Here is a 14,422-nt window from a genome sequence, read left to right on the forward strand (position 1 = left end):
CTGAATTGAGGTCATTATGTTCCCCCTCTGCCCTGCACTACAGCATAGTGGAACTGACTGTTTTGACTGTAAATGGATTCGCTCTTCGTCGAATAGCCATGGGGAGCGTACTGTAGGGCCCCTATGTGGATTTTTGCTTAGGACCCCAGAAGGGCCAGCACCGGCTCTGGTCATTAGCCTTTGGCGGCCGTTAAGTTGTGGTGACCACTGAAAATAACCCTCACCGATCAGCTGCCGATACATGTCAGATTTTCTCAAAGGTTTATAACTGTTCAGTCAAAGGTTTAGCAGATGGTTCTACGATGCTTTGTCTCATTGTTCCCTGAGGCTCCACTCTCTCACCTGAGTCAAACTGCTGGCTTATCAGCTAAACCCATTTGAGATCTACAAACTTCTTCTTCTGAGACACTGAACAGTGAAGAGGCACCAAGAGCCCCCACACCTGCAGCACGGAGGAGGCGTCACAAGAGGAGCTACAGGAAACAACAAAAGGGACCAACGAGGAGATGGTGATAGACTGTGGAGGGAGCTGTGCAGGAGGAAGAGGAAGGACGAGGAGGAGCTGACCAGTGCAGGACACCACGCTCTGGGGAGGCGGTGCACCGTTTCAGATGATCAGAGGAGACAGAGGGCAGCTACAGTTTCTCCATCCTCCAAGGTCACGCGGGTGGAGTGGCTGAAGGACAACGAGATCATCGACCCGGCCGAGGACAGGAACTTCTACATCACCGTGGACACAACCTGATCATCAAGCAGGCGCGTCTGTCCCACACGGCCAACTACACCTGTGTGGCCAAGAACATCGTGGCCAAGCGCAAGAGCTCCACCGCCGTGGTCATCGTCTACAGATTTCCCATCAACCAGTGCTCCTCCTGTGACCAAAACAGTGAAGATGGCGGCCGCGACACAACGATCTTTCACCAAAGAAAAAAGAGTGGTGCGCACTGAATGGGTGCTGCTGCCGGATGCTCTCTCATCGAATGCAATTTCTCCATCTGTGAGATCAATAAAGTACCATCTTATCTTATCTTATCTTGATCTTCAAAGTAAATCCTCAGTTTCCAGAGTCTCCTCATCCCTCTGTGTGTCCTCAGGTGAGCCATGTCTGCTGCTGGCAGCTCTGAGGAGCAGTTCCTGTGCTCCATCTGTCTGGAGGTGTTCTCTGAGCCCGTCTCCACTCCATGTGGACACAACTTCTGCAAACGCTGCATCTCTCAGCACTGGGACACCAGCAGAAGCTGCTCCTGCCCCCTGTGTAAAGAGATCAACAACGTCTTTAAACAACTGCCCAAAAAGGAGCAACTGAGGAGAGTTCAGACGTTTGCTGTGGACGTCACTCTGGACCCAGACTCTGCTCTTTCTGCTCTGGTTCTGTCTAAAAATCTCAAACAGGTTCATTGTGGTGATGTGAAGAATAAGAAGCTCCAAGACTCTCCTCAGAGGTTTGATCTTTGTCCTGTTGTTTTAGGAAAGCAGAGTTTCTCCTCAGGCAGGTTCTACTTTGAGGTTCAGGTCAAAGAGAAAACTCAGTGGGATTTAGGAGTCGCCCGAGAGTCCGTCAACAGGAAGGGAAAGATCACTGTATCACCTCAAAACGGTTTCTGGAAAATTTGTTTGAGAAACAAATATAAGTACAGTGCTAGTGCTGACCCTCCAGTCGCTCTGTCTCTGCAGCGTCCTCCTCAGAAGGTCGGGGTGTTTGTGGACTATGGAGCAGGTCTGGTCTCCTTTTATGACGTAGATTCTGCAGATCTGATCTACTCCTTCACCGACTGCAGCTTCAGGGGGAAAATACTGCCTTTTTTTAGTCCTTGTTTAAATGACGGAGGAACAAACTCAGCTCCTCTGATCATCACTGACGTTCAGACTCACAGACTCTGAGAAAACAACAGATTGTAAAAATGAATTACAACAACTACAAAATTAAAGGTGAACTTTATCAAGGCAGCTGTACAATCATATGCAATTCCCCATCTGAAAGCTCAGAACCTCACAAACTCACCAAGCACAAATTAGGACTCGACTGTTGTTTAGATCAGTCTCATTATGTTTGCTCTCAATCAAGAGGTTGTTTTAGTCCATGTTTTACAGATTATTATGTGATATTGTGGGGATCAATATTAAATCATCTGGTGGTTCATTTTGACGCCTTGGTTTTTAATGTTGATGTAAATAAAGTTTGTTTGTGGCCACAGCGCCCTCCAGTGGGACGTTGAGTGTGAACATTTAGGGCATTGATGAAGTGGTGGATTGGGTTATTTTATGTGTAAAGTTTATCTGTTTATTTTTTTACTTTTTTTTTTCTTCCATTAACGTGGAAAAGTGTCAATGACTTGGATTCACATTTTCTGACTTTGTTCATCAAAATCAATGAACTAAATCTGATCTGGATAAAATGTTCTGTAAATCTAAATAAAAAGGCATCTCTCACTTGTGATGTTGTGATTATTAATACAGTTCTCTCTTGTTTTCTTCTGTTTTGTCTTCATTGAAACATAAACTCCTGTGATGGAGCTGGTGAATAATCGATGATCAATAATCGTGACGACACAAGCGACTTCCAGGTCCAAACTCTACAAAGCAACAATGAAAACTTTTGTGACTTGACACAAATAAAAGGTCAGAAAGCACACAGACGTTATTAAGACACATCATTAATAACACACAGTAAACAATGTATAAAAACAGGGATTTCCACAAACCACAGGAGCAGACGGCGCAGCTTCAGACAGCGGATGTGTTCACTTCCGACTTCCACTTTTCATACGTCACATGGTTTGGTCTGAGCCACAGAAGTGACTTTTCTGCCCGACTCTGCACAGACACTTCAGCTCCTGACGCAGAAACTGAAGACTCTTCTGTTCAAGACCCTGGAACGAGCTCTGGTGAGTAAAGAGCAGAGGATGAATGTATTGTATTTAAACAGTTTGACGCTACATTACATTTCAGAGAGGCTTTTGTCTGTACATGACTATGTTTTAATCATTACTCAAACACAGTACAAAAGGAACATTCCTGATGGAGCGTGTGCAATCACTGAACATAACGAGGTAGAAACAGTATTTTCACTGTTAACTCCAGACAGAGGAGTTGAAGAGAGAATTACAAGACATGGTTTTAAAATGGACAGAAGAAAAAGTAAATGTGGCTTTTCATCTTCAAGAAGATCAAAATAATCCTGTCTAAGATAAAGACACTGACTTGACAAACCTCATGCAGAGGAAACGTTTCTGAGACAGGAAGTGGTGAGACAGGTGGGAGGAGTCTGTAAACCCGCCATGGTTTCCCTTTCGAACGTGGTCGTTATGGTAAACAGGGAGGAGTGAGCAGAAGCCTATGTCTGTAGTGATGTTAATGCTGAAGGGGGGGGGACACGGCTTTTAACGGGGGCTTCTCGCTCTCAGAACTGTTTTTAAACAAAGAAATGAACAGAGAGAAAGAAGACGGAGAGACAGACTGACTGAAGACTGTTCAGCTGATCACGTACTGGCAGGACAATACAAAGCGAATATCACAACTTGCATTCAAGCACCGTCTCTCACAAGAACATCCAAATCCGTCTGTAAAAGCGTCAGAACTGAAGTGAGGAGATGTGGCATGAGTCTCGTGCCTCCATCTCCCTCCCAGAGCTTCAGAAAGCGCTCATTCACTCACGACATCGAGCACAAAGTGAAGATACAGACAGACAGGACACTGTTCAGGACGTCGCACTGATTAGTCCAGTGTAAGAGGAAATATTTCAGGAACAGAAACAAACTGGGACAGATGAAAAGTCCAGTCTGATGCAGGTCACTGTGTCTTTCATTAATCATACGTTCATTATTGGCCAACATGAGCTTATTACAAAAACACAAACTGTCTGAGTTTGTGGCCTTTGAGCTGGTGTTTCTCACTTTAAAATATACAACCAATAGAAGCCTTATGAAACCCCTGGAAGCTTTTACAAATGTGTCTGTGTGATGAGCAGTATTTTTAAAGGCACATCAAATAATAAAAAACAGTCAAATCAATATTTAATAAGACCTAAAGGTGTGTTTCGGCCCCCGCTCCAAAAGAGTTCGACCCCCCTGCTATGAACCATCTGTTTGGTCTGCGTTGGATTATTAATATATTATTTTCTGTTGCAAAATCGACCATTTACAAATGAGTTTCTGAAACAAATATTGTCAACTGCAAAATAAGATGCTTAAAAACACTGACGTACATGATCACTAACCTCCTGGTTACAAGACTAGACTCAGGATCTCTTCCCTGCAGAGCCTTAATATACACTACTCAAATGGAAACCTGATTGAAAACACTGATGAATTTAAATATTTAGGACTATGGCTTGACCAAGAACTAACCTATAAAAAACATATTGAATATGTAACTAATAAAGTAAATGCTTGTCTTGGTCAACTATATAGATCTATCAACTGTTTTACCCTCGATATCAGGAAAAGAATAGCTCAGCAACTTATACTACCAATAATGGACTATGGAGACATTGTTTACCAAAACACTACAGATGCTGTTCTTAAACCACTGACGACACTCACAAACTCGCTCTGCACATTTGTGCTGGAATCACTTATCAATAGAACTCAGATCAATGACATCCTTACATATATTCAAAACATTCATGTACAATCATCTAAAATGTCAATGTCAATGTTATTAGCATTTTTCCTAATGTCCAATTTCTTTTCTTTTCTATTATCCCTCTTCTTATGTTAATTTATTTTCTCTTTATAGAGATATTGTTTTATTTTGAAAGTGGGGGCATTGGTGGGGTGGGCGGGGATGGGAACAAGACATGAGACCTTGTGATGTGATGTTATGTTGTTATGTGTATGTGACTGTTGTATGTATGTGTCAATACTTGCTATGTTTTGTTTTGTTACTTTGTGTTCAGGACCCCCTTGAAAAAGAGATGGTTCATCTCAACGGGGCTATCCTTGAAATAAATGAAATGAAAGTTGTAAAAATGACGCCTCACTGAGTCTGTCCTTGTGTCCTCAGGTGAGCCATGTCTGCTGCTGGCAGCTCTGAGGAGCAGTTCCTGTGCTCCATCTGTCTGGAGGTGTTTTCTGAGCCCGTCTCCACTCCATGTGGACACAACTTCTGCAAACGCTGCATCTCTCAGCACTGGGACACCAGCAGAAGCTGCTCCTGCCCCCTGTGTAAAGAGGTCTTTACCATCAGACCAAAGCTCAAAAAGAACACCTTACTTTCTGAGGTGGTTTCTAAGTCTAAACGAGAAGCAGAACGTCGGTCAAACAAAGTGTCCAAACCTGGAGACGTCCAGTGTGACGTTTGCTCTGAGCCCAAACTGAAGGCGGTGAAGTCCTGCCTGGTCTGTCTGTCCTCGTTCTGTGAGAGCCACCTCCAGCCTCATCTCACAGTGTCTGGGCTGAAGAGACACCAGCTGATGGAGCCTGTGGACGACCTGGAGGACAGGATGTGTCCCAGACACCAGCGCCCCCTAGAGCTGTTCTGTAACACTGATGAGACCTGTGTCTGTACCATGTGTGTCCTTCTAGAGCACAAGAACCATGAGTATGTGTCTCTGGAGGAAGCGTGTGAGCGCAGGAGGAGCTCTGTGCAGAAGACTGTGGCTCAGAGCCAGGACATGGTGGAGCAGAGGAGGCTGAAGGTCCAGGAGATCAGAGCTGCCCTGGACCAGAGTCAGAGAGAGGCTGATCGAGAGACACAGCAGATGGAGAAGGTCTTCAGGGACATCATGGAGTCTGTGCAGAGATGTTTGGACCATCACCTCGAGGTCATGGAACAAAGTCTTTCTAAACATAAGGAGCGCGCTCAGGCCTTGATCCAACAGCTGCAGCAGGAGATGTGTGAGCTGGAGAAGAGCAGCACTGAGGCCCAGCAGCTCTCACTCTCTACAGACCCCCTCCACTTCCTACAGCGCCGCCCTGCACTGCCCCCTGCACTGCCCCCTGCTGGCCTGAAGGACTGGAGCAGCGTGAGCTTTGAGCCGCAGACGTGTGAGGGCAGTACAGCCCGAGCTCTGTCTGAGCTGGAGACAAGTCTCTCACAGGAGATCAACAACGTCTTTAAACAACTGCCCAAAAAGGAGCAACTGAGGAGAGTTCAGACGTTTGCTGTGGACGTCACTCTGGACCCAGACTCTGCTCAACCTAATCTGGTTCTGTCTAAAGATCTCAAACAGGTTCATGACACTGATGTGAAGAAGGATCTCCCAGACTCTCCTCAGAGGTTTGATCTTTGTCCTTGTGTTTTAGGAAAGCAGAGTTTCTCCTCAGGCAGGTTCTACTTTGAGGTTCAGGTCAAAGAGAAAACTAAGTGGGATTTAGGAGTCGCCCGAGAGTCCGTCAACAGGAAGGGAAAGATCACTGTATCACCTCAAAACGGATACTGGAAAATTTTTTTGAGAAACAGAGATCAGTACAGTGCTTCTGCTGACCCTAGTGTCCTCCTGTCCCTGCAGCGTCCTCCTCAGAAGGTCGGGGTGTTTGTGGACTATGGAGCAGGTCTGGTCTCCTTTTATGACGTAGATTCTGCAGATCTGATCTACTCCTTCACCGACTGCAGCTTCAGGGGGAAAATACTGCCTTTTTTTGGTCCAGGTCTAAATGACAAAGGTAAAAACTCAGCTCCTCTGATCATCACTGACGTTCAGACTCACAGACTCTGACTAAATTAAAGGTGAGGTTTATCAAAGCAGCTCTGCACAATCACAGGCCATTCCTCATGTGAAAGCTCAGAACCTCCAAAATTCACCAAGCTCTTTCCAGGACCTGAATGTGACAGTGTCTGTTTGGTTTCAATTGTCCAGGATTTTGTTTTAGTCGATGTTTTACAGATTATTGTGGGGATCAATATTCAATGATTTTCTGGTTTAATTTGTCGCCTTCGTTTTAAATGTTGATGTAAATAAAGTTTGTTTGTGGCCACAGCGCCCTCCAGTGGGACGTTGAGTGTGAACATTTAGGGCATTGATGAAGTCGTGGATTGGGTTATTTTATGTGTAAAGTTTATCTGTTTATTTTTTTACTTTTTTGTCTCTTCCATTAACGTGGAAAAGTGTCAATGACTTGGATTCACATTTTCTGACTTTGTTCATCAAAATCAATGAACTAAATCTGATCTGGATAAAATGTTCTGTAAATCTAAATAAAAATGCATCTCTCACTTGTGATGTTGTGATTATTAATACAGTTCTCTCTTGTTTTCTTCTGTTTTGTCTTCATTGAAACATAAACTCCTGTGATGGAGCTGGTGAATAATCGATGATCAATAATCGTGACGTCACACACGACTTCCAGGTCCAAACTCTACAAAGCAACAATGAAAACTTTTGTGACTTGACACAAATAAAAGGTCAGAAAGCACACAGACGTTAATAAGACAGATCATTAATAACACACAGTAAACGATGTATAAAAACAGGGATTTCCACAAACCACAGGAGCAGACGGCGCAGCTTCAGACAGCGGATGTGTTCACTTCCGACTTCCACTTTTCATACGTCACATGGTTTGGTCTGAGCCACAGAAGTGACTTTTCTGCCCGACTCTGCACAGACACTTCAGCTCCTGACGCAGAAACTGAAGACTCTTCTGTTCAAGACCCTGGAACGAGCTCTGGTGAGTAAAGAGCAGAGGATGAATGTATTGTATTTAAACAGTTTGACGCTACATTACATTTCAGAGAGGCTTTTGTCTGTACATGACTATGTTTTAATCATTACTCAAACACAGTACAAAAGGAACATTTCTGATGGAGCGTGTGCAATCACTGAACATAACGAGGTAGAAACAACAGCATTTTCACTGTTAACTCCAGACAGCGGAGTTGAAGAGAGAATTACAAGACATGGTTTTAAAATGGACAGAAGGAAAAGTAAATGTGGCTTTTCATCTTCAAGAAGATCAAAATAATCCTGTCTAAGATAAAGACACTGACTTGACAAACCTCATGCAGAGGAAACGTTTCTGAGACAGGAAGTGGTGAGACAGGTGGGAGGAGTCTGTAAATCCGCCATGGTTTCTCTTTCGAACGTGGTCGTTATGGTAAACAGGGAGGAGTGAGCAGAAGCCTATGTCTGTAGTGATGTTAATGCTGAAGGGGGGGACACGGCTTTTAACGGGGGCTTCTCGCTCTTAGAACTGTTTTTAAACAAAGAAATGAACAGAGAGAAAGAAGACGGAGAGACAGACTGACTGAAGGCTGTTCAGCTGATCACGTACTGGCAGGACAATACAAAGCGAATATCACAACTTGCATTCAAGCACCGTCTCTCACAAGAACATCCAAATCCGTCTGTAAAAGCGTCAGAACTGAAGTGAGGAGATGTGGCATGAGTCTCGTGCCTCCATCTCCCTCCCAGAGCTTCAGAAAGCGCTCATTCACTCACGACATCGAGCACAAAGTGAAGATACAGACAGACAGGACACTGTTCAGGACGTCGCACTGATTAGTCCAGTGTAAGAGGAAATATTTCAGGAACAGAAACAAACTGGGACAGATGAAAAGTCCAGTCTGATGCAGGTCACTGTGTCTTTCATTAATCATACGTTCATTATTGGCCAACATGAGCTTATTACAAAAACACAAACTGTCTGAGTTTGTGGCCTTTGAGCTGGTGTTTCTCACTTTAAAATATACAACCAATAGAAGCCTTATGAAACCCCTGGAAGCTTTTACAAATGTGTCTGTGTGATGAGCAGTATTTTTAAAGGCACATCAAATAATAAAAAACAGTCAAATCAATATCTAATAAGACCTAAAGGTGTGTTTCGGCCCCCGCTCCAAAGGAGTTCGACCCCCCTGCTATGAACCGTCTGTTTGGTCTGCGTTGGTTTATAAATATATTATTTTCTGTTGCAAAATCGACCATTTACAAATGAGTTTCTGAAACAAATATTGTCAACTGCAAAATAAGATGCTTAAAAACACTGACGTACATGATCACTAACCTCCCGGTTACAAGACTAGACTCAGGATCTCTTCCCTGCAGAGCCTTAATATACACTACTCAAATGGAAACCTGATTGAAAACACTGATGAATTTAAATATTTAGGACTATGGCTTGACCAAGAACTAACCTATAAAAAACATATTGAATATGTAACTAATAAAGTAAATGCTTGTCTTGGTCAACTATATAGATCTATCAATTGTTTTACCCTCGATATCAGGAAAAGAATAGCTCAGCAACTTATACTACCAATAATCGACTATGGAGACATTGTTTACCAAAACACTACAGATGCTGTTCTTAAACCACTGACGACACTCACAAACTCGCTCTGCACATTTGTGCTGGAATCACTTATCAATAGAACTCAGATCAATGACATCCTTACATATATTCAAAACATCCATGTACAATCATCTAAAATGTCAATGTCAATGTTATTAGCATTTTTCCTAATGTCCAATTTCTTTTCTTTTCTATTATCCCTCTTCTTATATTAATTTATTTTCTCTTTATAGAGATATTGTTTTATTTTGAAAGTGGGGGCATTGGTGGGGTGGGCGGGGATGGGAACAAGACATGAGACCTTGTGATGTGATGTTATGTTGTTATGTGTATGTGACTGTTGTGTGTATGTGTCAATACTTGCTATGTTTTGTTGTGTTACTTTGTGTTCAGGACCCCCTTGAAAAAGAGATGGTTCATCTCAACGGGGCCATCCTTGAAATAAATGAAATGAAAGTTGTAAAAATGACGCCTCACTGAGTCTGTCCTTGTGTCCTCAGGTGAGCCATGTCTGCTGCTGGCAGCTCTGAGGAGCAGTTCCTGTGCTCCATCTGTCTGGAGGTGTTCTCTGAGCCCGTCTCCACTCCATGTGGACACAACTTCTGCAAACGCTGCATCTCTCAGCACTGGGACACCAGCAGAAGCTGCTCCTGCCCCCTGTGTAAAGAGGTCTTTACCATCAGACCAAAGCTCAAAAAGAACACCTTACTTTCTGAGATGGTTTCTAAGTTTAAACGAGAAGCAGAACTTCAGTCAAACAAAGTGTCCAAACCTGGAGACGTCCAGTGTGACGTTTGCTCTGAGCCCAAACTGAAGGCGGTGAAGTCCTGCCTGGTCTGTCTGTCCTCGTTCTGTGAGAGCCACCTCCAGCCTCATCTCACAGTGTCTGGGCTGAAGAGACACCAGCTGATGGAGCCTGTGGACGACCTGGAGGACAGGATGTGTCCCAGACACCAGCGCCCCCTAGAGCTGTTCTGTAACACTGATCAGAGCTGCGTCTGTACCATGTGTGTCCTTCTAGAGCACAAGAACCATGAGTATGTGTCTCTGGAGGAAGCGTGTGAGCGCAGGAGGAGCTCTGTGCAGAAGACTGTGGCTCAGAGCCAGGACATGGTGGAGCAGAGGAGGCTGAAGGTCCAGGAGATCAGAGCTGCCCTGGACCAGAGTCAGAGAGAGGCTGATCGAGAGACACAGCAGATGGTGAAGGTCTTCAGTGACATCATGGAGTCTGTGCAGAGATGTTTGGACCATCACCTCGAGGTCATGGAACAAAGTCTTTCTAAACATAAGGAGCGCGCTCAGGCCTTGATCCAACAGCTGCAGCAGGAGATGTGTGAGCTGGAGAAGAGCAGCACTGAGGCCCAGCAGCTCTCACTCTCTACAGACCCCCTCCACTTCCTACAGCGCCGCCCTGCACTGCCCCCTGCTGGCCTGAAGGACTGGAGCAGCGTGAGCTTTGAGCCGCAGACGTGTGAGGGCAGTACAGCCCGAGCTCTGTCTGAGCTGGAGACAAGTCTCTCACAGGAGATCAACAACGTCTTTAAACAACTGCCCAAAAAGGAGCAACTGAGGAGAGTTCAGACGTTTGCTGTGGACGTCACTCTGGACCCAGACACTGCTCAACCTGCTCTGGTTCTGTCTGAAGATCTCAAACAGGTTCATCACACTGATGTGTGGAAGAAGCTCCAAGACTCTCCTCTGAGGTTTGATCAATGTCCTGTTGTTTTAGGAAAGCAGAGTTTCTCTTCAGGCAGGTTCTACTTTGAGGTTCAGGTCAAAGAGAAAACTAAGTGGGATTTAGGAGTCGCTCAAGAGTCCGTCAACAGGAAGGGACAGATCACTGTATCACCTAAAAACGGATTCTGGACCATTTGTTTGAGAAACAGAGATGAGTATAAAGCTTCTGCTGACCCTAGTGTCCTCCTGTCCCTGCAGCGTCCTCCTCAGAAGGTCGGGGTGTTTGTGGACTATGGAGCAGGTCTGGTCTCCTTTTATGACGTAGATTCTGCAGATCTGATCTACTCCTTCACCGACTGCAGCTTCAGGGGGAAAATACTGCCTTTGTTTGGTCCAGGTCTAAATGACGGAGGAACAAACTCAGCTCCTCTGATCATCACTGACGTTCAGACTCACAGACTCTGACTAAATCAAAGGTGAGGTTTATCAAAGCAGCTCTGCACAATCACAGGCCATTCCTCATGTGAAAGCTCAGAACCTCCAAAATTCACCAAGCTCTTTCCGGGACTTGAATGTGACAGTGACTGTTTGGTTTCAATTGTCCAGGATTTTGTTTTAGTCGATGTTTTACAGATTTTTGTGGGGATCAATATTCAATCATTTTCTGGTTTAATTTGTCGCCTTTGTTTTAAATGTTGATGTAAATAAAGTTTGTTTGTGGCCACAGCGCCCTCCAGTGGGACGTTGAGTGTGAACATTGAGGGCATTGATGAAGTGGTGGATTGGTTTAGTTTAGGTGTCATGTGTTTATTTTTGTCTCTTCAATTAATGTCCGGGATTTCCATTTTCTGACTTTGCTCATCAAAACCACCACACAAAATCAGATGTGGATCAAATGTTCTGTATAAATATGAATAAAACTCACTTGTTTTGTGATTCTTACTGTCGGTCTTTCTTCTGTTCTTCTGCTTTGTCCATTTTCTGACACTGAGAAATGACTCCAAACTTCCATCCATAGTTTATGTGGAGTGAAAAAGAGCCGTCAGTCAGAGTTTGGCAGAATGCATTCTCCGCTTATTGAGTCTCTGCTTGAAGGAACAGGTTCTTCCACACTGAGATATGTTCTTACTTGAGCTGTGACGAGTTCTTTAGGACCTGTCTGATCTTCAGTCACGTAAACACAGCGCAGAAGTTGGAGTATCATCCTTTGAAGACGGGGTGGTGCGGCAGCGAGTGGTTTTTTGAGAATTGCCTCCAGTGGTTTGTGGTCGGGTTCTACGATCACTTTTCTGCCGTACATGTACTCGTGGAACCGTTTGCACCCAAACAGCACAGCGTACAGTTCCTTTTCGATTTGGGCTTAGTTTTGTTCAGTATTGTTTAGTGATTTGGATGCATAGGCCACTGTTTTTTCATCTTGGAGCAGAACCGCGCCCAAGCCACATTTTGAAGCGTCCACTTGTAACGTGAGTTCTTTCTGTGGATCAAAGTTCGTTAGTACTGGGTGGTTTGTGATCAGCTCTTTAATCTTGCTGAATGCTCTGTCATGGATAGCGTCCCACACAAACTCACTGTCTTGTTTCAACAACTGCCTTAATGGTGCGTTTACCTCTGAGATGTGCGGTGTAAATCTGGCCAAATAGTTGATCATCCCTATAACAGTCTCTAGCTCGGACACAATATCAACACAATATCTTGTATGACATTGATCTTTTTGGGGTCTGGGCTGATCCCTTTGTTTGAGAGGGTGTGGCCAAAATAGCTGACTTCCTGGACGCAGATTTTGCACTTATCTGGGGTTAACTCGAGTCCCCTCTCTCTTGTGCGCAGTAACATAGCTCGCAGATTTTGATCGTGTTCTTCTTTGGTTTGACCAAAAACTAGAATGTCATCCACGATAGCAGTGACTCCTTTCAGTCCTTCATACGGCTCGTCCACACGCCTTTGGAATTCATCTTGAGCTGAGCTTACCCCGAAAGGCAGTCTGAGGAATCTGTATCTGCCAAATGGTGTGTTAAAAGTCGTCAGTAGAGATGATTCCTCACTCAGTTTTATAGCCCAGTAGCCCGATGTGGGATCAAGTACGCTAAAGTACTGAGCTCCCGCTAGCTTCGTTGTGGCATCTTCGAGCGTGGGCAGAGGGTAATGAGGTCTCTGGATAGCCTTGTTTAGGTCTCTTGGGTCTAGACACACACGCAGTCTGTGTCTTTGGGCCTTTCGAACAACAACAAGGGCGTTGACCCATTCTGTAGGTTCAGTTTCCCTTGTGATGATTTTGTCGTCCTCAATCCTGTCGAGCTCTTCCTTAAGACGTCCTCGTAGGGCGATGGGGACTCTGCGTGGAGGGTAGACCACTGGTGTTGCGTTTGGCTCGATGCGGAAAGTGCATTCTCCTTGAAACTCTCCAATACCCTGAAAAACATCTGCGTATTCTTTATACCGTGCTTTCGGGTCATTGTCTGTTTTGGTATGGCTTTCACTCACCCCCCATGACAAGCCTGATGAGGTTCAGTTCTAAGCTGGCACTCAGCCCTAGGATGGGTGGTGCTTTTGCGTGGATGATGTGAAAGTCCAGTGTTGTTTTGCGTTTTTTTCTGTTCACACGTTAGGTTGCAGATGTACCTTTAACGCCTTGCCACCATAAGCTGTTGTGCAGGTGGTGTCATCGGTACAGTCTTAAACAGTGTGTCGTACATACTGTTTGGAATAGCGTTGATTTCTGCACCTGTGTCGATTTTGAACTGTATTGTTTCCTTCTTGGGACCCACTTGTATGTCTGCATAGGCTCGGACATTGCTTTTGTTTGTGTTTACAGTAGTGATGCTATCAATGAAAAGCTCACGCTGTTCATCGTCGTTTTGCTCCAAGGCATGCACGGGTCTCCTTTGAGGCTTTGCACTTTTATCCTTGCATGCCCTGGCGAAGTGGTTGTACTTTTTACACTTCATGCATTGTTTACCTTTTGCGGGACATGTTTCTTTGAGACTGTGAGATCCCGCGCATCTGTAGCATTCTTTACTTGCTTGTTTTGGGTCATTGGGTTTTTACATATTTAGGAATGCCTTGCTGCTGTTTTACTGCGTCTTTTGATCCGGTCATCTCTTTTAGTTGTGTTCGAGCCAGTTCATGTGAGCGAGCGACATCTATTGCCTTTTCCAGGGTGAGACTAGCTCCCTCGTTCAGCAGCTTTTCTCGGACTCGCGGTGAATTTGTGGCAAAAACGATGCGGTCGCTATTTGGGTAGCCTCGGTCTTTTACCAATCGCTTCAGTTCGGTTACAAAGTGCTGGAATGATTCACCGGTAGCTTGTACTTTCTCGTGGAAACGGTACCTGGCGTAGATCGGGTCGGACTTAGGAGTGATGTAGGCGGTGTACTTGTCATAGTACGTCTGTAACTTCTTTGCTTCATCAGCCGTAAGTGTCCATGTGTTATAGATATCGCGTCCCTTCTCTCCAATCCACAGTACAAGATGGCTGCATTTGTCAGGTTCCTCTTTTTCGCGGAGCGGTCCTG

General features: G+C 44.8%; 3 protein-coding genes across 3 annotated transcripts in view; all 3 read left to right on the top strand.

Annotated features, from left to right (window-relative positions):
- Window positions 1–1,101: 1,101 nt before the first annotated feature.
- LOC306961124 (E3 ubiquitin-protein ligase TRIM21-like) lies at window positions 1,102–1,881 on the top strand (the record flags this gene model as incomplete). Its single annotated transcript, XM_079553740.1, has 1 exon — window positions 1,102–1,881. The coding sequence occupies one exon, from the start codon at window positions 1,102–1,104 to the stop codon at window positions 1,879–1,881; it is 780 nt and encodes a 259-aa protein (XP_079409866.1).
- Window positions 1,882–2,847: 966 nt separating this feature from the next.
- On the top strand, window positions 2,848–6,671 carry LOC306960527 (E3 ubiquitin-protein ligase TRIM21-like). The gene is made up of 2 exons (XM_079552956.1): window positions 2,848–2,885; window positions 5,005–6,671. The coding sequence occupies exon 2, from the start codon at window positions 5,012–5,014 to the stop codon at window positions 6,656–6,658; it is 1,647 nt and encodes a 548-aa protein (XP_079409082.1). The 5' UTR covers window positions 2,848–2,885; window positions 5,005–5,011; the 3' UTR covers window positions 6,659–6,671.
- Window positions 6,672–7,531: 860 nt separating this feature from the next.
- The window catches only part of LOC306961125 (uncharacterized protein), a gene marked incomplete at its 3' end in the record, with an annotated part of 44,942 nt that continues 38,051 nt past the window's right edge, over window positions 7,532–14,422 (top strand). Inside the window, exons 1-2 of the mRNA XM_079553741.1 lie at window positions 7,532–7,610; window positions 9,731–11,370. Of these exons, the coding sequence (XP_079409867.1) occupies window positions 9,738–11,370 (1,633 nt within the window). The 5' untranslated portion in view covers window positions 7,532–7,610; window positions 9,731–9,737. The remainder of the gene's footprint in view (window positions 7,611–9,730; window positions 11,371–14,422) is intronic.

This window comes from Gobius niger (assembly GCF_951799975.1).
Source record: "Gobius niger genome assembly, chromosome: 3".
Lineage (NCBI taxonomy): Eukaryota > Metazoa > Chordata > Actinopteri > Gobiiformes > Gobiidae > Gobius > Gobius niger.